General features: G+C 40.8%; 1 protein-coding gene across 2 annotated transcripts; it reads right to left on the bottom strand.

The window, feature by feature from the left end:
• Positions 1-1,738: 1,738 nt before the first annotated feature.
• On the bottom strand, positions 1,739-25,959 carry myom1b (myomesin 1b). 2 transcript variants are annotated; one of them, XM_072378799.1, is made up of 39 exons: positions 25,819-25,959; positions 25,279-25,525; positions 23,251-23,385; positions 22,971-23,142; positions 21,146-21,303; positions 20,862-20,954; positions 19,402-19,490; positions 19,111-19,152; positions 18,493-18,507; positions 17,598-17,759; positions 17,298-17,459; positions 15,775-15,916; positions 15,277-15,476; positions 15,007-15,060; positions 14,791-14,915; positions 14,463-14,646; positions 14,133-14,307; positions 13,922-14,043; positions 12,242-12,259; positions 10,403-10,599; positions 10,186-10,312; positions 9,682-9,866; positions 9,481-9,595; positions 9,248-9,404; positions 9,055-9,161; positions 8,913-8,957; positions 8,667-8,803; positions 8,429-8,573; positions 7,120-7,179; positions 6,829-6,896; positions 6,628-6,741; positions 6,097-6,184; positions 5,968-6,006; positions 5,766-5,871; positions 5,515-5,678; positions 5,312-5,348; positions 4,050-4,072; positions 3,700-3,755; positions 1,739-3,592 (listed from the first exon to the last, which is right to left on the bottom strand). In XM_072378799.1, the coding sequence occupies exons 2-39, from the start codon at positions 25,428-25,430 to the stop codon at positions 3,332-3,334; spliced, it is 4,431 nt and encodes a 1,476-aa protein (XP_072234900.1). In that variant the 5' UTR covers positions 25,431-25,525; positions 25,819-25,959; the 3' UTR covers positions 1,739-3,331. The 2 variants fall into 2 exon arrangements, with proteins under 2 accessions (XP_072234900.1, XP_072234901.1); XM_072378800.1 differs by lacking the exons at positions 12,242-12,259; positions 18,493-18,507.
• Between the last annotated feature and the right edge of the window lie 981 nt (positions 25,960-26,940).

Below are 26,940 nucleotides of genomic sequence, written 5' to 3'. Positions count from 1 at the left end.
TATGTTTAAAAAGAAAGTAATGATGCTACCATTGGTGTAAAAATGCTATTGGTCTTAGCGCAGGAAGAGACCCTAATTATACACGAGTGTGGGACTGGAGGGTGATATGTTTGTTATTGTTACTTTTTATGTGGCTGAGAGCATTTACTTGGCAGAGTATATAAAATACTAGTGTTGGGAAAAATCCCAACACTAGTATTTTGCTTGGGGTGCCATGGGTTGCTGCATTCACTGTACCTCAGAAACAGAAGATTTAAACTCATTTGTATTTGCTTTTCTACTTCGCTATTAAAAGTTAATTCTGATCAGCAGTTATATAGGTCACACAGAAATAGGAAATACGGAATATGCCTACCTCCATTGGAGATTAAAAGTAGCCCATATTGGCATCAGTTCTTGACTTTTGCATTTTAAAACTTAAACAAAACCGATAGGAATGGACTGACAGTGAAGCCCATGGTTTATAGAGCTTACTTGTGTAAAATACTTTAATGATGAGATTCTTGAAAGTAGTATTAAGCTGCACATCCCCCTTACTTTAGTCTTCCTAGCCAGTCTTTTAACAAACTGGGCCAGTTCAACTCATGAATCTCCACAAGAATGTGGCTAAGCTGTCTGTGGTCTAACTGTAGACAAGTAGGTATTTGACAGTGAAACTGCTTGTAAAGTATTTTTCTCTTATGGTGCATGGAAGTGTGAGCATGGTTTGCTGTTTGTGCTAACTGTATGGTCTCTCATGCTTCATAAGTTATTGAGTGCGATTCGTAACCATTTTACGTTTTGCATGGTGGCTGGAAGCTGTGAGACAAATCTCAATTAAGGAAGTAGAGTCTAGTTGCTCTCTTACTTCAAGGGACAGAGCTGCAAAATCATAGTTTTACTGGGAAGAATTGTTCTGTCCCTCTGTGTTATTTTGACCATCTAATAGACATTTCATTATGGCCTCGGGAAAGTGCATCAGCTTGTGATAAAAGGACATAATATGCCCCTTTGATGCTGCAACCTAGATAAATTATATACAGCCTATGTATAAAAAAGAAAATACACAAAACGTTCTTGGTTCACCTGATTCACAATTTACACTGAGTGATCCTCAGTAAGGATTTCATCTTGAAGATCATCCATCCATTTTCTATTAATCCAATTAAATGGCTGGAGTCTATCCCAGCTGCCATTGGTCGAGAAGCAGGGTACACCCTGGAAAGGGGGCCAGTTCATCACAGGGCCACACAAAAACAAACAACCATGCACACTCACACTCACTCCTAGGGACAATTTGGAATCACCAAAGTTGCATGCATGTTTTTAGATGGTAGGAAGAAACCGGAGTACTCCAGCTGGGATTCAGACCAGCAGCCCTCCTGATGTGAGGTGAAACCACCACCATACAGCCCCTCTTAAAGATCAATCAGGTGTTATTACCATATTATGGCAATCAAATTACATGAGAAATGAATCAAAAGATACAAACAACAGTGTATATTTTCTCAGTTGAACTGTTATGAACTTGTTGCTCTGTTAGTGTTGATAATGAGCATCAACACATATCTGAACCAGGGTTACAGCGGAGGGGAGTGGGTTGTCTCCATGCTAGATGCAGATCTTCAGGCTGTCCATCTCCAGAGAAATTATGACTGGGAGGGAAAAAGTGCACCGAAACTTGAGTGTTGATTGTGAGGTGAAAGGTGGAGGGTTGAGACCAAAGTGAGACGACTCATAAAGGAAAAGGAGGAGGAAGTGGGGAGTACATGCTTTTTTTTTTATTAGTCTCATCAGGAAACACAGGAACAGGAAGTGAAGCAATAACCACTATTGTTGGTATTAGCAGTGATATCACAGTCTTCATTGCGGGGGCATTGATATCACTAATACATTGTGACCATTAATGGTGGACTGTGATGGGCGTGTCATGACAACAGTGGATAACATCAATAGTAATGAGCAGATGCTGGGCTGACATACAGTTTTTACTACAGACAGTGAGACAAAGTGATGTCATGATCACAACTAAAGTGACTGTGATTAAGATGAAACAAACTCAAATCTAATGAAGCTGCACATGTTTGACTCCATTTGCTACTAATTTTGTTTGCTTCTAAAGTGCACCATCAAACACAGCCTGAAGCTCAACAGAGGCCCGTAATACGAAGCTCAAACTCAAACACTGTTTTTGTGCTGTCTGACTTGAAAAATGTGAACAGTCCGGATCACACTAGGTTGTGTTGTGAAGCTGCTAATGAACCCAGGTTTTATTACACAAAACATGTATCCAGAACTGCATATGTACCACATGAACTGTAATGCAAAACAAATATAAGGAAAATTAAAATGTAAATCAAGCTAAAAGCTGCACAGTTGCTGTGGCCAAAGCTAAGAAGGTAAACTGGCAAAAAAAAAAAAACGCGCTATGTGTATGTAAATGAAAATGTTTATCACTGCCACAAAATTAAGTCATGAGTATATCTGACTGTAATTACAATTAGACAATTAGAGTGCTCCACCTAAATAATGTGTTGCAGGTGTTTTCTTTAAGGCAACTAAGGCAAATTGAAGCTTATTTTTGAGCTGCAAACTTGGAAGGCTTGGGAGCAAGTAAAGAACAAACAGAAAGAGCACAATTCAACATAATCTGCTTTTGAGCAGTTTAAGTTACCGTGACGATGTATGAAGTCTTTGTGACACTGAAACCCTGAAGTTGTCTCACATTGCTATATTTGCTGCTTTGTAGAACAGGTCTCAAATCTGTCTTGCTTCGTTGATGTTGTGTGAAGGATTTTGTTAACTGTCAGTCTGAAGTTGCTGCAGGATTTTACCCATGATTTAATAAGCCTATAGTTGGTGTATAATCGAAAATTGCACAAATCGGTCCTAAATCTTGTAAGCTTGGTCAGCAGTGAAGTCCACAAAATGAGTAGCAAACGTTAAAACAATCATATTCCTAACAGACATTCCACACTAACGTTTTCAGTGACATAGCATTGTATCTGATCAACACCACACTTTGACAATTACCTTTGGCTTGTCCTTGTTAAGTCATATTTGATTTCACCTTCCTCTGCATGCCACAATTTTACATAAGAATAATTTGCACCAGTTATATCTGAAGTTGGTACAATAGCACATATAAACCTTTGTTAGATTTGTTAGCGTTGGACCAAATGTGTTCACATCAATTCGTAGCTGAACTAGATTTCTTTCTAACGTTCAGACGGAGCACCTCTCGAGTTTCTTTTAGACTACACAGAACATTTGATACTTTCTCAAGCCCTTTTTTTTCCTTTTAACCAGTATTTGTCATTTACAGATATTTACGATAAGACTTGGACCGCTTTTATTTTTTCTTGCCGCCCGCCTCCTCGGGGATGAAGACACTTACGGTGAAGTCTCCGCTCTCCGTGCCGTACTTGTTCTTCACCAGGATGCTGTACTTGCCAGAGTCCGACGTGTTCACGCCGGTGATGGTGAAGCTGGCAAACTTGCCCGACTCAAACTTCAGGATGCAGTGCTCATCAGATGTGATCTCCCTGTCGTTCTTCAGCCAGGTGACCTCTGGCACAGGGTTGCCCGAAATGTTGCAGGTGAGATTGAGAGCCTGAGGGGAGAATTTTGTGCAACACGTGCCAATAATGTGACTTAAAAATAGGGCAGATAAAAACAACACGCTGTGCAGTCCACATTATTTCAGCTGAAACAGTTTACCTTGCCCTCCTGTATAGTGACCACATCAGGCAGGCCTCCTGCTACCCGAGCACGATCTGAAAACAAAACATTTGACTGTTGTTTAAATTTTATATTTTTTGTAACTTTAAGAAATAATGGTGTTCCACATACATTTAGTGTAAAGATAAATGCATATACTAAGGTAATGTGAACATGTAAGAACAGCAACAGATCAATTACATGAGCTGTGTTTTTAGTTATCACAGCCTACACCTACAACACAGTGTATCCTAAACAGCACGAGGTCAATTAAAGAGCTTAATCTGCTTTAATTTGCCCAAAGGCAGATATTAGATAAGTGAAACCAGTGCAATTTCCCCATCACTTACTTCTCTCTGCAATCGCAGCAGCTCTGAGAATGTGGAAGAAAAAGGAAACAACTAATTAGATCAAAGTTGCTGAGAATCAGAAGTGATATTTAAGACTTAAACTGCAATCCAGGTTTTCTTTAAATCAGGAAAACTGTAACAGAAAAACATCACTGACTTAATTTGTAGAGCTTCCCATATGCTCACAATGTGGCCACAGTCAGAACTGCCTTAATTCTTCATGTCAAATCCATAATAGAGCAGCAAACACGTTTGGATTTTGAGAACTTGTGACTGTGCAGGTAATTTGAGTAAATTGAAGCCGGTCTGAAATGATACAAGCTGTGACATGGTGAGATATTATCCTCCTAAATTGAATCAGACGATAAGTACACTGTGGCGATGAATAGGTGAAACAGGCCTGTATTAATACACAGAAAGACCCTGATGCTTAAATGATGTTCAGTCGGTGCTAAGTGGTCATAAAAGATCCCCTAAATAATTCTAGCAGCACAAAAAAGCCACAGTGGGCCTCAGTTTCCTGTTCTCAGATGAAAGGAGTTGCACCCGGTGTGGTTTTCTGCTCTTGTGACACATCTGTGTTGTGCGATAAGAGATGCTCGTCATAGCTTCATTGTAACAAGTGGGTATTAACGTTACTGTCAGTAACAAGCCATTTTCAAACTGTTAGTGTTTACTTGGCCACGTACACTTACAAGGCAATTAGAGAATGGTAGAAGGTGCTAATAAAAGACCTTCATGAACCCTTGTACCCTCTAGTTGTACACTCATCCTGCACAATGTTTTCAATAATGATTGAGCTTTGTTTTACTTCCCTCTCGCTCTCAATTCCTTACTTTTCAACTGCTCTCACCTGCCACTGGTTAGCTTTAGGAGTTTGAGTTAGGTCTATGGGTTTAGAAAATACATGGCTAGACATTTGATAAAAATCTACGTGGTTTACACTTGACACATTTTTCAAGTCATGCCTCAGAAGTCCCATCATGTCATGCTAACACTGCCTGATGGAAACAGCAGCTTAGAGCTACATGACCATCTCACAGTTTACAACCGCCGTTTGTAAATTGTCACCCGCATTCCTTCTCCTCACCATTCCGATGTTTAGTTTGAACTCTTGACAATGTCTAAAAGCCTAAACGCACTCAGTTTTTGCCACAGGAATTAGCTAATTAGATATTTGAGCAGCTGAACATGTGTACCATGTTAGGTGGCTGAGGAAACCTAAAAATGTGATGATCACTGAGCGGTTTGCAGTAACTTACTTGAGTCGCTGGAATTCTGCAAATGCATCATCAAATGCTGCAAGACAGAACCGAAATACAAGAAGCTGAATCACATTTAGGGGCAAAGAAAAACTTCCTTATGGTTTGTTTGAGTGACATGCAGATGAATTAGTCTTCTATAAAACTATGGTGCAGCCCAAGTTTAAATAGCCAAAAGGTCTGAAATACACTGATGCTCTCACCTTGACCAGTGAGGTCCACGGTCCTCCTGAGGCCATCCTTTCCATCATGGAACTCGATGGCATATTTGCCCATGTCTTTCTCTGTGGGCTCTGTGATCTGAAGCCAGAGCTGATCTCCGACCACACCGCTCTTTATACGGTCAGAGAAGGAAATTGCAGAATCCCTGACAGAGAGCGAGACAGAAAACTCATGCAGTGCAGACCACTGTGTGAAACACAAAACAAGGAAAAAACAGATTGTGTAAACCCACTTGTAGTGCCATGTGACTTGGAGCAAGTCGTTATAGTAGCTGACAAAGGTGTAGAGTCGGATGCCCTCATCCGTGCTTGTGATCTTCAGTGGAGTGGAAGAATTGGCTGCAAACACGACCACAAAACATCATTTCAATACTTAACTTGTGCTATTTTTGAATCAGTTACAACATAATCTGCACACTACATCTTTCATCTTACCGATAAAACTGAACACTTCATTCATCAAGTCTTTGAAACCTTGAAGAGAGGAAAATATTGTTATCTCATGTGACTTATTTTCCTGTATTTATTGATTGACTTTGTCAGTGTCTCACAGTGTAAAGTTACCTTGATCTGTCAGATTCAGAGTGGAAGTGTCCTGTCCTCTGTCATCCTTCAGAATAACCTCATACACACCAGCATCCTTCTTGGAAATCTGACAGGTAGAACAGCAAAGTCAAACATGACCAGCAGCTTGTAATAGAAGCTGGTGATTAATTGGAAAAGGCAGGCTTTTCAAGTGTGACATAAAATAAAACAATGGAAGTATCCAAACAAAAAGGCAAAATCATAGAGTCATGATCCCTGCTTTAAGCGTTAATTGATCCCTTAAGAGTTCTCCAGACTGTTGGCACAGTCAGTCAGTATTTCTAGTGGTGGAATTAGAAATGAGTAAAATGTAAATGTTTTAAAAGCCCTCTCCTTTTTCACTTCTTTAGTCAAACAATGAGGTGAAAGATGCTCTTAAAATGTGAAGTATCCATATAAATTTATATAGCTACATCTACGGTCACATATACCAGTGACATGATACAAAAATATGCGTGTAAAAATACATAAATGTACACTTTATAAAGGATTTTTTCCTAATTTTCTCACCTGAGCAATCTCTAGCTTCAGAACTCCCTCTGTGAAGCCGAGATGCTCGTCTGCTTTGATCTGGTGTCCGTCTTTGTACCACATAGCTGAAGTCTCCTTCTTCATGTTGCCAACCTGAAAGGCAACACAGCAGAGGGATGCAATCACAACTAAATACACCAAGGAAAGAGAGGCAGAGAGATCTCTAAAGCTCCGGCTCACCTTGCACTTGAGCATGACGCAGCACTCTGGTGTCACCTCGTAACCCAAGTACTCAATAAAGTGAGGACCTGCAACACGTGTACTGGTTATAATGATAACAGTTCTAGCAATGTAAAAGCACATTTATGGTTATTCCTGCCAAGATGTTTAGTTGATTTATCAATGCACACCTTCTTTAATTTTCAGTTAATCATAAAACCTAGGAAAATGTGAAACTACCTTTTTGCAGTTATACTTTGATCAAGAAAAAGCCAAATAATAGTTACATTATAGTTAGTAAATGTGCCATACCTTGCTTTCTGAACCATTCTTTTCTCTGGAACTCTGATTCTTTCTGAAGCTGCTTGAAAACTGTGAATTAAAGGAGAATATAGTGTTTAGTTCATTTATCCATTTCTAACAATAAAAACTGGCGATACCCACTTAGCTAAATTATGTTTTAAATATAGCTGCAAATTAACCATACAGTTCAGAAGGGCACAGTCGCCATGACAAATTGAATTTATCATGAGTGAAATGAGTGACTTCAAGTATGGAAAGGAAGGATGTTTCGTAGTGCTGTACCCCTCAGTGCTGTTCTACATAAATAGCATCAGTATACAAAACAACAGCCAAGATATTATTTTATTTACTGCCAGCACATTTTAGCCAGTTTCAACTACATTTAAATTATTTTGTTTGCCTGAGCAGCTTTGCTGCGTGGCCTTGAGCGAATGTATGGGACATGATTTGTAAAATGTTCTACTGCCCCCTGGTGTTTTGACGTTACCACTGCTGAGCACTGCCTGCTTAGCACGATAAGCCTAATAGGTTTTAGAAAGTCTGATATATCTACTAATAGAAGATGAATGGGCTGCATTTATAAAGCACTTCAGGACATTTTCTACTCTTGTTGACTACCCAAAGCACTTTGCACTATAAGGCACATTCATTCATTTCCACACACATTTCCAGCCCTTTTATACAGTGTTTTAGCCTGTTCAGTACCTTCTCTCTACAACACACACAGTCTCGTACTCTCATAGCATTAAAGACAATGTGAGTTACAGGGCCTTGCCAACAGACAGCTTTATGTGTGGGTTGGATAAGCTATGATTCACCACTCAACATTTTAACTGGAAGACGCCTGCTCTAACCTTTGAGCCAAAATCTTTCAAACGATGAACCCCAAACAATTTTATCAGGTACTGGTGGCTAATTCCCCAGAAGTCTATGTTTGTGAGGCATCCCACGCTCACTGCAGTCCATCTTAAAGGCCCTAAAGAACCTGTTTCTTCTTAGTTCGGATGATGGGTCATAGGTGGCCACCCCATTTCCTGCCAACAGTTAAAGCAGTTTGAGTTCTTTGATATGAGAAAGTTTCTCGTTTCGAGCTCTTTTCTTGTATGCATATTGATATGCAATAACAGTTAGTGTTCGTTTGGATACACTACCAAGGTCATTGTCAAATACTTTCATTTTGGATGAGCATATTCAGTCACATTACCTGACCCTAAAATCATTTCAAACAAAGTTGTCAAAGGATTTTGATATGTTTCTGTTTTGTTTCTTTCCAATCTTTGATTTTAGACTTTTTGTGAGTTTGTTAGACTGAGCATACCGTCCCCAATCAGCACCAAGCTGGACTGGTTTGTAGCTTTGCCATCCTTCAGCTGGAAGGTGAAGGTGCCCTCATCTGCCGGGGTCAGAGACTCCATGACCATCTCAATTACACCAGTGTTCTTGTCAAAGTTCATTTTGTATTTCTGCAAAACAATAAACCTAAATCTGTTTAGTTTTGGTGTCACGTTAAAATCACTATTAGTGCACATAAATGCTTTAAAAAGATTCTTACTGACCTCCCCCTGAGTGACAAGATTATCATTGAAAATGTAATCGACTTTGCCGTTTGCTGACATCTGTGCCGCCTGCAGCCAAAAGCGCACTTTTCCCTTCTCCAACAGCTCCACAGCTAGGTCTGACTTCAGGGGAATAACTGGCGTGGAGAGTGATGTGCAGAAAGAGTGAGAGTTATCTCAAAAGTAATAAACAAATAGTAAATGAAAAACTATCATGTCATCTATGAAGATATTTGAAACACTTACTGGGGAATTTGTGGTCATGACTGACCTCCAGCAGCCTCTTAAACTCTAATGAATAACAAGACAACAAGAGATTGATAAACAAGAACAGGAAGTAACAACCAATCTCTTTTTAATAGACAGATCTCACATCTTTGTAACCCACCTTCCTCAGAGAGAGTGTAGCTGGCTGAAGCATTATCAGTGTGGGTGACCAGGCATGAGTAAATGCCAATGTCCTCCTCCTCGAGAGAATTGAAAACAACTTTGGACCTGCAGAGAAACCACAGTATTAAAGTGTATGGAAAGATAGTGTGAGCACTAAAATAGTCTCAACTGAATTAACTCTGTGGTCTCACTTGTTTCCCTTGGTCTCTGTTGTCAGGCGGGAGCTCTCAGTGATTTCCTCGTAATTCTTGGACCACACAAATTTAGAGTCGGGGGTTATATCGCAGCATTCGAAATTCAGGGAGATGACGCCATCGTCATCGACATCGACTACTATCTCCTTGGTGCCTGAAAACAAAAGAAGTTGAGCCTTGCGACAGAGTCAAGTTATTTTGATTTGGAGGATATTTATCTTTATATTTACCTGGTTTGGTCAGAGCAGGGACTGCTTCTGTAACATCCGAAGTTTTTCCAACACCAGCTTTGTTCTGAGCGCGCACACGGAACACATAAATCTCTCCCTCTTTAAGATCCTTAACCTGCAAATGGAAAGGAAAGCAGGGTGCCATAACAGCTGCAGCAAGCGGACATGAACATATCACAGAAATGGACTCTAGCTGATTACCTTGAAAAACGACTTCTCTGTAGCCTTGGTGTTGACTCCTCTCCAGGCTTCCTCCGGAGCGTCAGCTTCCTTAATGTCAATGTAGAACCCATTGACTGGATCACGGCCCTGATACACGGGAGGTTTCCATAGCAAGACCAGGGAGTCATTTCGAACCTCTCTAATCTGCAGATCGTGAGGAGGTCCTATGGAAACACACACGTCGCTTTAAAAAAACTGAAAATTTGATAAGGTTTTACTGTTACTTTTGTCAGACAAATGTTGTAAAACTCTGAAATCAAGGTACAATCCAAGATACAATGTTTTACCCAAAACATTTGAATCATGCTTTGAACAATTGCCAAAATAGTTGGGTGTTCATTTTCTGTGCATCAGGGGATGCAAGAAGAAAACAACAAGAAGAAAACAATAGAGCAGTGTGAGTGTGAAGTGTGTTTTGTTCCTTTTTCATTACTGCTAGTTTCTATTTGTGAAAACAATCTCACTTCAGGTGGTCGCACCAACCTGGTACTGCAATGGTCCACTCCTCGCACAGGAAGGTGTTGCTGGCCAGTGATGGGATGCCAACACCTGCCATGTTGGCTGCTCGCACCTGGAACTGGTACTTCTTGTTTTCTTGCAGGTCAGACACCTGGACACAGAGACAAGAAGACACAACCTCCCTCATACATTTGCCAGCTAAAAAGTACACCTGGAAGGAGATGTGTTCGCATCAGCTCACCCTGTAGGCTCTCTCGCTGACAGCCTTGATGTTGGCCTCATGCCATTTCCCCGGCACACCATCGATGACCTCACGGTAATCAACGAAGTAGCCGGTGATGTCAGCACCTCCGATGAAGGTTGGCTGTTTCCAGGACAGCACCATGGAGTCGCGCACGCACTCCAGAATAGTGATGCCATAGGGTGGAGTAGGTGAGGCTGAGACAGAGGACTCAAATTAACATGATAGCCTCAGCAGGGAGGCTGATGTAATGGGAAACTGAAATAATGAAAAACGGATCTATGAAACATCTTATTTTTGCTTTGGAAATACAGCTTAACCTCAGTGTTCCATTACTGAATTTGTTAACAGCACATTATAGCCACTCAGCAACTCAAGGTCCTTCCATGGGTAAAATGTAAAGTGTGACAACACTAATCTAAAATACAAGAAATGCTAAATAGTTGTGGTCAAAAGCACGAGACACTGGTACACTGGTCATTTTTATTGTTAGACTTTTGTGTCATTGCTTCCTAAAAGGAATAGATTCCGACTTTAGAAAGATATTCTGAAACTGAGAAATAACATTGTTTTTTTTTTAAAGATATGTCTATACTGGGGTTTTGCCAGCAACATATTTAAAAAAACACTTGGACAAACACTTGAGCAGCTGGAAACCTTTACCAAAACAAGAATACAAGGTAATTGGCAAATAACAAAAAAAAGAGACTTTATTTAACAGCTGAACTGAAAGCAAAAGGATTTTAACTTGTGATGTTGAATATATGTTAACAAAGCACACAGTGATTTCAGAGGATTTCAGAGGCTGCAGACTGTCATCAGACACTTTCTACAAAAGCAGGGTTGTGTGTATCACACTAATGATAAAAAATGAATTGTCAAACACAAATTGTCATGTGAACTTGATACCCTCCCATCTTTGGGGGGTGAGCAGTGGGTCAAAGTGTCAGAGAGTGGACTTTTGAAGAAGTGCAGCCCCATAAAGGTCAAGTGTCCTGCTCTTGTGGTGGTTGGGTGACCTACTTTTGAAGCACAGGCAGGGTGAGATTGAGTGGCTGCTGCCATGGCATACTTCTGTGTGTTTGTTTGTTAAAATGCTCTGGGGAACTGACAGTGAGTCAGGAGGAGATTGGGTAACTGTGTTGAGTTAAACCACAGTTTGGTGTGTTTAACAGTGACTTACCTTAAACAGGAGAACATAATCGGAAGAATTCACCTACTGCTTATTGATTATTTCATGTCAAATACCTTTGTGTACTGCAGAACCAATGGAACAAGGGAAATTCTCACTGATGAAATTTTTATGGATTTGAAATGGGTGGAAGTTGGGAGTTTTTTGTGGTTTCATTCAAATTTGACTGAAATTCATCTCTGACCAGTGCTCACCTGCTGGCTCTCTCCTGGGCCTTCCACCTTCCTGATTAGCAGAAGCATCTTTAGAGAACTTACGTGCCTGCCAGCCCTCTGGCTCACTGAATGTCTCTGCAGCCTGATTGTTTACTTCAGCGGTGACTTGCTCTACGTGTGCAACTGTGATCATGTCAGTAAGTGGTTCAGAAACTGAGCCTGACTCTGAGGGCAGGTTTTCTACTAGTTCAGGGGCCCAGGACACACTGCCTCTCTTGCCCCCCTTGTTTTTAGTCTCCAAGGGGTCTGGCTCTGCAATGCCTGAGCCAGCAGCACCAGCCCCCTCCCCGGCTTCAGTGTCAGCCTGAGCTTTATTGCACTTTTGGATAGTGTCAGGGAGAGACTGGACAGTTTCATGCGAGCCCGTCCAGAGTGGCCTGTGCTCTGTTAGTCGGCGCACGTTACCCCCCGGCCCCATCTTCTGCAACACACCATGTAGGATGCCGCCCCCTACGGGTGTTAGCACAGAGAAGCAGAAGAAGCTTTTTAAAACAGGCAAAAGATTCATCCATGGTTTACATCTCAATTACATGACATTCAGAGACCAAACAGAAGACAAAAGCATAAACAAAACAAAGCGATATTCATCACATCAGCATATCAAATACAATACAATGTCTTCATTTAACTGAGAGTGACAATGAAGACAAGATGGCAAACAGGTGACATCCATGTGAGGAAGGCTCCCTTAGGATTTTGAAAACATGCAGAAGAGACAAGCAGATGCATGTGGGTATGCAGCTTTGAACTGACCCGTCATGAAGAAAATTTCGTTTTGTGAAGGCAAACAGTCCACGAGGCTCAGCACAAAGCTGGTCAGTGAATGCGTGACAACAAAACGCAGAGAGCTGTTAGTCCATGCAGAGAGATTTTTAATACATAAGCAGTATTGCTTGTGTAACCGTCTTGCTTATCTGTTTGTAAAGCTTATTTCTTATGCAACGAACAATTGGGCGAGAAACTGCTTTATAAGCATGATTTGGTATTAATCAGATTAATTAATATTGGGAAAAGACAACACTTTTCATTTTTGCATTTTCATCAACATTGTTAGAATAAAGACAGCATCATGGCTTGGCCACATGTAACGATGCATCATTTTCATTGTTACTAAGGTAATAAGTCCTGCCTCTGAAAAAAAAAAAGATATGCAATGCATTGCTTTGAAAGCAGGGTTGTATAAAAAGCAGGTTCTCAGTAACTGATGAATGCACATGTATTTTTAAATAAAGATAATGGAAAGAAACCAACAAAATCACTGTGAGGTTATTAGGTAACACGAAGGTTAGGACAGGAACACTCAGAGCAGTTTAAAGATTCCTTCGGGGTGGGAGAGGATCATGTGTTGGTACCTTTAGCACCGCGTGGGGTTGCCGACACATCTTGTGTCCAGGATAGGTAAGGGGGGAAAAGCAGGTGATGGTGGTGTGTGACATTGGGCTGGTTTGTAACAACCGCTGCATTGGATCAAACTGACCCAAATTAGAGGAAGTCTACAAGTCCTGACCCCAACCCTGCCTCAGGCTGTGCAGGGAGGAGGTGGTGGTGGGGTGGAGCACACAACAGTGTAGAATGGTAGATCGGAAGACATGTTTCAAGAAAACAGTGGTAGCGTAGAATATGGTGTATGTTCAGATAGTAAGAAAATGCTGAGATTTGCACTCATTTCATAACTTGTTTCATACTTATAAAACAATTCTACACTTAGGATGAATAACTTAACTGTAGGCATCGGTATGTTGTATTGTCTATACTTGTGTCATCCTTTCTGCTGAAGTAGATCAATTATATACAAATATTAAGAAATTGTGTTTTTCAAATTTAGAAAAGCTGGCCAACTAGATATTTGCATCTGCAATTATGATTTTCAGATATCTGAAAGCATTTAGTTGAAAAACATAATGAAAGATGATGTAAATATAGAAGTAAGAAGGGGCTCAGATATTCACATTACAACACCAGAGGCTGTTTTGAATTTAAGCCAAGAACTTTCAGGTGTAGTTTTCCTTTAAGCCACAAAGCTAAAAAAGAAACAACCACCTAATACTCTTGCTATTCTCTATTTAGACTGCATTACAGTGTTTTACTGTATGATTAATCCGTTTCACTCACCGATTGCTGCCTTCACCTCCACAGGCTCCGACTCCGGGGAAAATTGGCTGAGACCTGCAGCGTTCACAGCCCTCACTCTGAACACATAGTGCTCTCCTGTCATCAGCCCATGGCAGATGAACCTGCAAGAAAATTTGATCAAACTTATGAAGTAAAGTAGCCATGAATTTGTATCAACATTAGATTAAAAAAGAAAGAGAAGTGTTTTTACCTGTTGCACTTTACAGGCTTGTTGTTGCAGGGCTCCCACACGTTGCTGCCCACAATGCTGCCCTCGATGTAGTACCCCACCAACTCTTTGGCATCACTGGAGGCTTCCCAGCTCACAACAACTGATGTGTCTGTGTTTCTAGTGGGAACAACTTTTCCTGGAGCAGATGGAATATCTGTGGATGAGAACATTTGATATTTTAGGAGTCATTATCTGAGAACATTCAGTAGCACCGCTGCTGTTAGGATGCAAGCATCTTTCTGATTCTAAAAGTAAAGTTGGAATAGGATTTAATGGCTTATACAGCCTAATTTGTGTGTATTTTCTGACCAAGCTTGTCCCCAACTGTGGTGGCTTCAGTTTGGTCGGATGGTTCACCAACACCAGCAGAATTGCAGCAGCGGACACGGAAGTTGTAGGATTTCCCTTCAGCGAGATCAAACAGCGCAAAGCGGGGAGACTTAACAGGGAGCTCTGTGTTCACCCTCTGCCAGCTGTCCGTGCCGGAGACACACTGACAAACAGAAAGGAAAGGGTCAAACTGTTGTGCAACAAATAATCATCTCAGGAGCAGAAAAGAAAGCAGCATGTGGTTTCAGTGTTTTGGAAAATTCTAAACTTTTACATAAAAAGGGAGAATATTTTGTTTGAAGTTCACCTTTTCCACATAGTACATGACGCCCTCAAGGCCCTTCTCTCCAGGTGGCTTCCAGCTCAGTACCACATAGTTTTTGGTTGCTTCAGTCACCTGCAGCTCAAGGGGTCTGCCGGGCACAACGCCCTCTGATGGTCAAAAAATAAAGTATTGCTACCCAAAACAGAGAAATGGGAAGAACATGACCTCCCAATCACTAACTGATAGCTTATTTCTTACCCGCAGGCTCCTCCTCTGTGACAATGATTTGTCCGGTCCAGGGAGCTGAAGTACCTGAGAACGTATAGATGATCAACACCTACAATCTGTAACTTTTCTAAATCCTATTAATCAAAGCTTTGCCAGTTATGTTTTAAGAAACCGTTCAATCTCGTCTACTTATTTCTGATGTTCTGTAATGTTGTATTTAAACTTTTACCACTTCGTGAATTTCTCTTACTATGGAGGAGTTTCTGGGGATATGAGAGTCAAACTCTCAGGCTGCAGTACCTCTCATGCGGGCGCGGTCGGCTGGGTCCATCGCAGCCACAGGCTCAGAGACTCTGGACGGACGGCTCATGCCACTCTTGTTGACCGCACGCACACGGAAGACGTAAGAACGACCCTCCACCAAACCAGTTACAGGGAAACGAGCAAACTTGATCGGAGTGTCATTGCACTGAATCCAGTGTGTGGTTCCAACTTCACACCTGTGCACAAATATTAGAAAACAAGTTTGTTTCACTTAATTTTAATTTTGGACATGCTATGACCGAGAGGCCGTGCTTAGTGACCTGCTGTCAACCAAAGTATGCCCAGTTCTGTATTTTTCTCTTTTCACAATTTTTTTATGTTTTGCGGGCTGGTACTTTTTGTTGTTGTTGTAGCTTCCAAAATATATAGATTATTTGTTTAATCTTTTCCAGGTGGGTTTCACGAGGAAAGTTATGAAGTTTATGAAGATTTCTAAGTTCTAAGTTAGTTGAGAGCAGAGACACACTGACTTACCTGTCCACAAAGTAGCCCAGAATGGAGTTACCTCCATCGATAGCTGGCTGCTTCCAAGAGACAATAATGTAATCCTTGTTGGCATCAAGACAGCGCACATCCAGAGGGGCTCCAGGAGCACCTTCCACCTCAGCATCAGTATCTAACGCATAAAGTAACAATCCCATCAGGACAGTCAAAATTAATACTCGGAGATATACCCAGCATGGTTTTACAGGATTTTGTTTTATAGAGAGTTTACTGCGGTGAACTGTACAGCTGCACTGTTTGGCGCTTCACCAACTTTCAGAGAGCCACAGCACAAGCTACGCTCTGTGGGTAAAAAGTCTGGGCACCTCACTGATGTCCAAAGTTCAAACACCGTAAGAGAAAGTACTGTTGTATGCAAAGATTTGATCAAAACGTCTGTTCATTCAGTAGAAATGCTACCAGATGACATTAAAAGAAAGGCACCATTTTTTTCAATGGACTACCACACGATGGGCAAGCTAAATGTGTTTCCATAGCGATCACAATCCACTAACCTAAACATGATTTAAGAATAAAAAGACCTCTTAAGGCCCGTGCATGTAACTAGAAGCCTTTCGCTGGATGAATTCATGAGGGAGTACTTACAAAAGGAGGTGTTAGTAACCAACTGCTATTTGATTTCCTGTTTTCAGTAACAGAAAATATGTCACAGCAAATACTGCATAACAAAAGAGGAGAGACAGATAATGTTTGCTGGCTTGTAAAGATATTTCAGTGAGTGCAGCAAAGAAACCAAACAGCTGGTTGTTTCTCCTTGAAGCAGATACTGACAACACTACACTTACAGTCGGACTCATTCCATCACTGAGCCCTCTGAGAATAACAAGCCGGCAGCCAGGATTATGACGCTTTGTTTTGGAGACTGTACTTTGTGTATTTTTATTAGCCGTCCCTGAACTGATGGGGGAGCAAGAGGGGTCTATTTTCTGGCACCCACATTCCCATCATGCTTCCTGTTTAGAAGCTAAGGCCTCTAAGGTCAGGTTGACTCTGAAAGCAGCAAAGATAAGCTTGACTAACTGCTGTTTCCACAGGATTCAAACAGATGCCAGAGACTTGCTGCTCAGCGGTGTCTCCATTAGAGATATCCTATTTAAAACCACCCACTGACATTCAATTGCTGTGGTAAATATGGTGTTGTCATCGGGTGCCAGGGTACGTGCTGTTGTGACTGTGACCTTGATCTGATGGGACCAAACCAAAGCTAAGGGAATCCGTCTGAATTTACCTTGTGTTGACTCAGATACAGAATTAAGGAATATTTGTGTAATAGTTGAATAATGGCTCTTTGATTTAAGGCTTGAGGGGCAAGAGGGCCTAAATTATTTATCTAGACTATTATTAAACTATTAGACTATCATTAAATGATTATTTAGACTATTTAACCATATAGCAGGTGGATTGGGGCTGTTTTGGGGTTAGCTATGTGGAAAAAACTTTTAAAAGGAATTTTATTGACTTCTTATTGAATTGTTTAGGAAGGTTGTACTCACCTCTGACAAAGACATAGGCTGAATAGCTTTCATATCCAGACTTGGTGATGACACGCAAGGTGTAGAGTCCCTCGTCCTCTTTGTTGAGGTGTGTGAGTGTCAGTGTGGCTCGGTCTCCACTCCAGTGCATATGGTTCCATTTAGAAGGAGACAGCAGAACATCTGACATGGATAGTAGATGAGGGTAAGAAATTAATTTCTTTTCTGCAAAATAAATGCACCTTAAACTAAAGGTATCAGGTTGGAAAGGAGCTTTAAAAGTAAGTCAAGATGGTATGATTGTCTGAGTGGTCTACCCACCGCCTCTGTACCACTGGACTTCTGGCTGATAGCGATGCAGGGAAGGGTAGATGATGACTGTGCACCCCAAGCTCATGGTCTCCCCCTCTCTTCCAAAGGACACACCAAACTTATCAACAATGTGAGTCTGGAAGGTGATGCCATACTCCGAAACTAGGCCATCTAAAGAGAAAGCAACAGTCAGACATTTGGCTGGTATTATAGCTTACACAAAACATTGTACCTTACAAATTTAGACATATGGGAGGACTCTACCATGATCAAATAAAAGGACTAAACGTTTCATTTCAAATGAGACGGAACATCAATTATCAAACCGAGAAAAAAACGCATGGACAACAAAAGAAAGGAGCATAAACAATATCAGATGTGCACGAAGACAACAACACAAATACAAACCAAAAGAATGACTTCAATACAGTGCTCACAAAAATAAACCAACTTGTTGTCATGCATCAAACAGTGAAACACGAGAGACACGTGAAATCATGAAAGTGTGATTAGTGATTCTTACATTTAAAAGCTTTACAATATATTCAGAATTAAATAATGACATCAAAATTAAATGAGCGGACTTTCATTGCAACAAACTATTCAAGTTTGATGCAGATCACAACAGGGCAGCTGTATGAAAAAAAAAATCAACAATTCGTGAAAATGTTGCATGACTCTTTGTTCTAAATTACATGAAAAACATTAGCTTACAAGGTTGCATCCTACTAGAGTGACAGGTTCCATTCAGCAATCCAGAAAAATCTGTAAATTTTTCCGTCCTAGTTAAAATCTTGCAATTCCAGGCAAATAGTGTGAACTTAATTTGAACTTTCTACACAGACAAGAGTGGTCATGCATGGACATCTATAGGAAAAAGTGGTTCACCAAAGGGTTTTCAAACCTTCAGTAATGGCCTCTGCATTGTCGCCGCAGCATCAAAGAAACAAAAAAGTTGTTAGTTCAGTAGCACCCACTGTTCGTCCTTCCAACCTCCTACCACCCTGCTTACAACTGAGGTCAGTCATGTATGAGTCAAAGGCAGCATGAGCAAGGTTTATAGCATCAGTTTTGTAAATGGCTAAGGGCAAAATCAATACTGCTGTATTGTCATTTCAGCATTTAAATAAAGCACTCCATAAAATGTAAAAGCTCGTTAGGAGAGAACATAATCACACAGCTGTTTAGCTTTGTTGAGCGTTTTGGCCCATTTTGGCTCATTTGTTTTGTTTTACTGTCTTAATAAACACTAGAGCTGGTGCATAAAGTACTTTACCTAAAGACCAAGTTACATTTTTCAAAGAGTTGTTGGAGACCAGACATGTCCAGGACAAATAAAGTAACTTACTCTCATCAAGTAACCAGACTACAAATTAATGCTATAGTTGTCTAGCTTTTGCAAATTTGCTAATATTAGCAACAGCAGAAAATAATTCAAGTTCAGATTAGTTTCAAGTTTAGATTTGTACCCATTAATTGCCAATAAGGAAACTTAAAATTGAAACAGAAATTGCACACTTACGTCTGGGTGCTGGCAGAGACTCATCAACTTCACCTTTGAACCCTGTGGAGAAAAGCAGCAGTTGCTATTAATACATGCAGCACAGACAGTATTGTATGACACAGGACTGAATGTACGGTATAATATAAAGTTCAAATGAGAAATCCCAAACATTCTCAAATAGGTCTTGGTTCAAACACACAAACTCTAAAAAGCTTTTTTATTTATTTATTTTTTGAGTGGTTTGAAGCAATTTTGCCATCATAAGAGTGTGAGGGATTTGTGATTACGCTGGGATTTGGTGAAACCCACTTTTGACAACGATAGAGGCAAATGCAGACTCCTCTCCCTGGGAGTTTGAGGCAGTTACATGATACTGGGCTGTGTCATCAAAATCGCATCTGAAATTAGAGAACATCAGCTGATCAGAGTCCATAATACACATATACTAGTGCTCACGGACTCACGGATGTTGCCCTTCCCCCACCTCAGCTCCTCCACCTCCTGCACATAATACTGAGTATGTGGGGCCCAACTGTAAAGCATTCCATAACTCCACGCCATGAATACTATGGCAATAAATAGACCTTACTGGTGATGTAATTTCCACCAGGTGCTGTGGGATCTCTGTACTTGAAAGCATCTGCTGTTTGAAGTGCATTACAGAAACTCTGAATTAAGCTTCAGGACACACAAATATTTATAAGAAAAAATTGATAAGTTTTCTGTTTTTTATTGACATAGCCAATATGATCTGAAGCTATCCTTTGACATGGTCTATTTATCTACAACATACATCAAGATTTCAGGAGTTTTTGGACTACAGGATCCTTTTCATAACTATTGGAGCCAGTTTCACTTCTCCATTGTGTCCACACCACAGGAACTGCTGACAATAGTTGTTCATAACTCTTTTTATAGGCTCTTACATCAGAGTAGGAACCCTTCCAGCATGAGAGTAGCTATCTGTGAGGCAGCTGTACTGTGATGGTTCCAAGTGATGCAAGTGATTGGGTTTAACTTATGACCGCAACACTGGACACAGCTCATAAAAACAAAACTTTAAAAACCCTGGTTAAATGTTTGTCTTAGCTTCTAAAAACTTGAACAAAACATATAGGAATGGAGCAACAGTGAAGCCCAGGATTTATTGTGCCATTGAGGAACGAAGACTTGGTTTTGATCAATCTACAACTTTCCCACTGGCCGTCATTTGAGCATTTCTATCTGCAGTGCATATGTAAAAGACTTCAGAAAGTCACAGTGCTCTCAGTTTGGAAAATCAGCAGTTTGCCTGATGGAAAAGTTAAAGTCAAAAGCTACACAAAATGGGGCCACGAGCACATTTCCCCCATCTACAACTACTCAAATCTGAAAAATGTCATTGCAGTTGAGCTAAAGCTACATCATGGATATTTACGCTACATCCCTTCTGCATCAGACAGTTACATGAAGTATGTCCATATTGCCACATGGTGATTCAACCTGGACTGCTTTGGAACAGCTTGTTGCTACATGGTTGTTCTGTTCTGAGGGAAAAAAAAATATTTACAACTGAAGTGATGCATGTGAATAACCACACTGGGCTAGTTCACTGCCAGAGAGGTGGCAAGAATCACTACAAGATGTGTTGTTCAAAAGCATACCTCACAGATCATAAATGATCTCTGTATGTACAAATATTTTACTCATGAGCTGAGCAAACAAAGTCAATCTGTCTACAAAGTTTTCATGAGCTCCAGAAAAATCTTTCAGCTGATGACACTACCCACCTGTTTACCTCCAGTGAGTGCACGTTGTATCTGCTCTCAAGTTTGTACTTGCTTGGGTTGGCAAAAGGGTCGATAGTCACATTGTTTTTGTACCTTGTAGTGGGAGACAGAGAACATGACAGAAGACAGACCGAGGGAAGCAGAAAAAGTTTAAAGTGGATTTCAGAGAATCAGGGAAGAAAACTTTGAGCTGTGAAAATGTCAGAGGAAAAAGGAGAATGTGGGCAGGACAGAGAGGACAGATTTGAGATTTTGTTGTTGGACAATGTGTGTCTGGGGCCTACCAGGTGACCCTGGGGTCTGGCCAGCCGCTGACGGTGCAATGCAACCGCACAGACTGCTTCTCCCACACGGTGTGGGAGCGGGGTTTAATCACAAACTCTGGGGTGTGCATCAGGCTGTCTTCGTTCATGCGCTTGAAGTGTTCCCCGTGTTCATGGATCTAAAGATATCAGAGTAAATCACTCAGGACGGTGTGACATTTGCCACGACTAAACACTTAAACCAAACAAAACATTTCTCCACAACTCCAAAAGGAATTCGCAATGCATGCCTGCAGAAATCAAATAAAGCTTTTACTGACACAAACTGGCAAAATTCCCATTTATCATTGTGTTTTACGCATGCAAGACATACAATTTGCATTTTGCAGTGGCACGTGTTACAAGAGTGAGACTATGTTGCTCATTATGTCATATAAATAGTTGAGGGTGTCTATATGTGCCTTGTCCGGTACAGAATATGACAACACCACTGGGACACTGCCTCCCTGTGTCTCAAGAAATGCAATCTCTTGAAGAATTTGTCACCCACTAGTGAGTCTGTCTGGCAGAGTGAAGACAGATAAATACATGAGGCAGTAACTGTGACTTCAGTGATGCTCACTGAATAGCTAGTTACTACTTCACATAATCACCCACAGACATAAATAACTCCCTTGTGTAAGGGGTAGTAATAAAAGCCACTTATCCACAGGCACTTCACATTCCTAAGAACTGCAATTAAGTGAGGTCAGTTATGCTATGATGGAAACACAACAATAATATGAAGCTGGGTATTAAGTTTAAGAAGTGTTTATTCACCGTAATGTACAGTAATAAAAACAAAAAGACATTGCGTGTTGTCACAAAAGCGGATAATGTAGTGTGATGTTGTGGCTACGATTTGTCTGCTTTTATTGTACAAGCACATGAACAAATGTTTAGAGTTACTTAAAGCCATATTCTTGTGTCACTAGTGTCTAATATTACAAAAGAAACTGCACCTCTGCTACTGGGTAGAGACAGATGATAAGATAACGGTCTCCTATAAGGCTTAAAGGTCCAGCTTATGTTGTCAAGAAGGATAATGCCTGCTGGGATTTTATGAACATGCAAAGAGTGAAAGAGTGTTGCAATATACCAGTAACCAATAACTGTGATATTAAAAGAAGGGAATATCAATATCAGGCTGATAACATGATAATATAGGTTTGATCTAAGCTGATAAAATCAACACATCACTGAATGCAGATGGATTTCGGTACAATTTTTAAAAATGTTAATTTCCTCATATTTTGAGTCTAATTCAAAAGGCAAAAATCGTAACAAAAAATTAGTTGATATAGGTCTTTTTTACTGATATCACTATAATATCAGTATTTCCGGAGAATCTACAGACATAACTTGCTGCCAAAAAAGAATGCAAAATCACCTCTACTGTATCACTTTTTTAAATTAGCAGTTAGCTCTCTTTGGAAACTAAAACTTTCAATCCATCCAAACTAATGTGATCAACCACGATTGCTATCATAAAGAGCATAGTCCCTCAAATGTTTTCTCTTTCAAAAATGATCAGAGAAAGCAGTGAGCCATGCATGAAATGCATGTTGGCTGTGTCTAGATATCCAGCAGTCTTTACAATCACTCCAAAGAAAAACAGCCAGCAAAGGCCTCAGCCAGCGACCAGTAGCCACTACACGTATCCAATCACTCAACTCTACTTCTACAAAGCAAACACTAAGATCCAGTCATATGTCATAAAACCGGAAAACATTTCTTCACATTTGTTTTGAATAGCAACATGGCCGTCCTTGTGTGATCTAAAAGCAGCGAGAAATCTGGCACTGACCCTTTTGTTCAGAGAGATGCGCTCAGCCGACTCACGCATGGTCTCCTTCCTGGAGAACTCTGACCTCTCCATCTCCACACCACTGGTGAACAAATTCCTGCGGGCCATGTACGCAGCAGTGTCCCTCACTCTTGCTTCCTCTGTATCTGACAATCCTGTAGCAAACTCTTGACTATGGGATAGATTTAAGGAGTAAGGCACAGCATTAAAACTGTAGTATTTCTAAGATGCTGCCGAACAGTCTTGGATTTCCAGCTCCACATGGTGAACAGTTAGTTACCTGCCCCTGAAGATAGGCACTACATAGCCGATGATTTGGTTCTCTTTGTCCACAGCCAAGTAAGATGGCTTGGTTCTCTTGGTTACAGGGCTTAGTCTGCTCTCCTCCAGCCCAGAGTGTGAAGACACTCTAAGTCTGAGACATACAGAACACCATCAGCCTGGCTCACAGCCAGACAGTGCAACATGTTAAGAGCATGTGGATGAGGTCAAAGCCATGAGTGCATTAGTTGTAGATTAAAGGGATGTGTTGGAGATTGCTTAGTTTTTATTGTAGTATTTTTACACTTCTGTAATCCTCAGACTATTCTGTCTCTAAAATCAGTAACAGATGTCTAATATGGGTGTGACTGAAGACAAAAGTAGAAAGCAGTATCTATTGAATGATTAGACGTTTAGCTGAGAGTAAAACCAGTCTTACAGGCAAAGCAACTTGAACCATTTATGATCTGTGTTGTTTGTTTGTCAGGAAGAGTACAAAAAAACTACCAATTTAATGAAACTAGGTGAAAAGTTGGAATATGTGAAGACGAAGAACCCACTAAATTTTGTGAAGACTGATTACCTTTCATTACAACCGTAAAAAAGACGCACTTTTAATTCCCTTCTTATTTCAGTTTTTGCATTCAGAATGCCAGATTTCCCTTTAGTCTGCCAGATGTAGGCATTTAATTAGGCGGCACACAGATTGTCTGTGGGAACACTATCTGTAGCTCTGTGGAAGTGGGGAAAGGAATCTGCCGTATGAGATAACAAGGACTCGATAAGAAGGCAGGGGCAAGACGGGTGACAGGGCAGCTGCCCTCATTTTTCCTATATATATCTAGGTCAGTGTCCCTTTAGCTCTGACTGTATACGTTCAATTGACTTTCTAGGATTATGTTCACCAAAAGTGCCAATAACTGCTTTACTGTACCCACCCTGACTGTTAAATCATCATCACATCATAATCCTGCTCTCCTCCCTCACAGATTTGGGTGGTGATGAGTTGCCCTGCTGTGGGTACGACAGCACAGCTTAGTTGGTGTTATTAAAACCTAAGCCCTCTGACCTGTTCACACTCTCCAAACCAGCGTATTTAAAGATTTAACAGATACTGATAGGACCACTGTAAACTTGGTGTTTATTTTTTCCTCAAATAGAATGAGCCCAGTCAGTGTAATCCATCCTGGAAATATCAAGGAAGCTAAATTAATGAGAAATCATGAACGCCTCTTACATATTTGCTGCAGCACTCATTTTATTTTCATCTTATTTTATTGTTTTGACCTGATTTCTTAAAATAAAAAGCCATTTAGAAACACTAGACACCTGGCAGATGCCTTTAACTAACTGGACAACAAAAGTGGCCACTTATGGGGGAAAAAATCTCCTCATATCTACAGGAAACAAAGAGAAGCATCCAAGTTTTCAGAATAATCAATGCCAGTGGGATCTGGTGGTGAATCCACAACATAATTGAATCTCCAGGAGGACACAACTGATAAACGATTACCTTTTACTTTCACTCTACAATTCACAGTTCAAGATACTATAACAGATAATGCCACTTACTATATGTCTGCTATTTTATAACAACACTTTTAAATGTGACTTATCTAACAACCAGTTTTATTCTGAAAGGGGTAAAAACAAACTTGAGAAAAAATTCGTTATTTAGGGGTGATTATGTTAAATAAAAGACTTAGCATGCATAAAAGCACACAAAGCATCCCTTAGGCTGCATGCAAAGTGCTTTATACAGGATTCAAAGCTGATTAAAGTCGCTGCAAAGAGCCTTAATCCTCAGCAAAGGGTTGATAAAAGTGAAAGGAAACTCATGGGGGAGGAAGGTGGTTACTTGGTGTCAAGGAAAGATGATCCCAAAGCAATGACAGGGAAGTGATCCAACAAGGGAGATAGAGGTGAACCTGATCAGCTGGGGTGAGGATGGCGGTGGTGTTAGGGAGGTAGTAAGGCTTTCCTGGGACAAAGAAGTGGAACGATGAAGTTATGATCCTCCATCTCCCTCTCCCTTCCTCCTCCTTACCCCCTGCTCCTTGAGGTGGCGGAGGTGCTGCTGCCAGCAGTGTATCTGCTGCTGGTCTGGTAGTGACTCATTTTAGATTTTGCCTCCAAGCTACGATAGCCACGGTCGTAGTGCTGATGGTGCTTCTGGTAGAAGGGTATAGATCCAGACATGCTGCAGGCCCCTGCTTGTACGAGCCCTGAGTTTCTTCTTGTCTGTCTGTTTCTTTGTCTTGTTAGTGTTCAAGGACAGGTGGATTCACTGTTAACTTAATACACATTATCATAACTTTTACTTATTAAGCTTTTTAATTCTCATTTATTGAGCAAATAAATTGAATCTAGCTCTCGAGATGTGAAAATAAACCAACCTAACTTTGTTAAGAATATTCTACTTGCAGATAAGCTGCGTCATTAAACCTGTAAATTCAAACCTGCAACAACATCTACCAAGACATGGAAGTTTCAGGCAATCAGGCACTTTCTCAGCATGCTTGGACAGACATATGCACCAACTACAACCTGACATATTACGTCTTACCCCCCCGCAGTGGCCACTTACCCTGGACAAAATCCCTCAAACTCCAAGCTTTAAACGAAAAGATGTTCAAACTCCACTCTAACAGTTTGATACCCCCGCAAACCTACAGGTAGGTGTGTACAGTGCTGCGGTCTACACAACAAAAATAATATTGGCCCTTGCCAGAATGTCCTAGCGGCAGTCACAGCCTTTTACGGTGAGGGTGGAGATAAATATAGATGAGCACAGAGCTGGGGGTGGTGGGAGTGACTCGGCTCCTGTGCTGCAACACATTTATGGGTGCAAGTCTTCATGCCAATGAGCATAACTGCCTGATATGTAGGTAAACACAAGCCTGCCTTTCCCTTTTTTGAGTTGGTAATCTTGTTCTTTTTCACCAGTTTATTCATATAGAAAATGTAGAAAACAAGTCTTTTTCATGGTGTCATGAGTAAGTGTGCATTCACGTTAATCACTGACTTACTGAAAGAAAACGAGCCAGCATACACCACCTCTTATGATTACAATAAAATCTACCATCTCTAAAATCAGCATTATGTCCTCCATCATATTTTTCTGAGGCTTGATTGGCTGTTGTTTAGTTTACACTTTCTTACGTTTGAACGAGTACCTGATCATTTCTTATTTCCCTTCAACTCCGTTAAGACCCTGCTGGCTTGTAGCCCCCCAGTTCTCCAGCACTAGTTAACCTGCAGCAGCTTTTGTTCTGGCGTGTTACCGCAGCAGCTTTAGCTATGGCTGAAACTAACTTTAGCTATGCTATTGTTACTTGCTTCACATGCAGCAAATGCCAGTTACTGTCTCTCTGTCACTCTCTCTTTCTGCCTCACTGTCATTTCTGGAAATACACACAGGTCCCTTCTTGTCCCCTCCGGTCATAAACACCTTCTAAAAGAAAGCGAAATAAATCAAAGCTTCAGAATCCACTGTTTGAATGTCTATATATTTCATATCAGTATGAACACCAACTGACAGACACCCACATGAACACAAAAGTGTTTCCTTTTTGATTAATGGAAGCAACAGGCTAATTAGTAAATAGATTTAATCTGGCTGGCACAGATTTTTGGACACTGTCCTGGAAATTGACTTTAACATCAAACCTCTGGTAAGTTTCCATGGCAAAAAATATGTGGCTGATCA

This window comes from Leuresthes tenuis, unplaced genomic scaffold, assembly GCF_036924035.1.
Source record: "Leuresthes tenuis unplaced genomic scaffold, fLeuTen1.0.hap1 SCAF_24, whole genome shotgun sequence".
Taxonomy (NCBI): Eukaryota; Metazoa; Chordata; class Actinopteri; order Atheriniformes; family Atherinopsidae; genus Leuresthes; species Leuresthes tenuis.
Note: the sequence above shows the minus strand (reverse complement) of the source record. Positions and strands in the feature narration are given on the sequence as shown.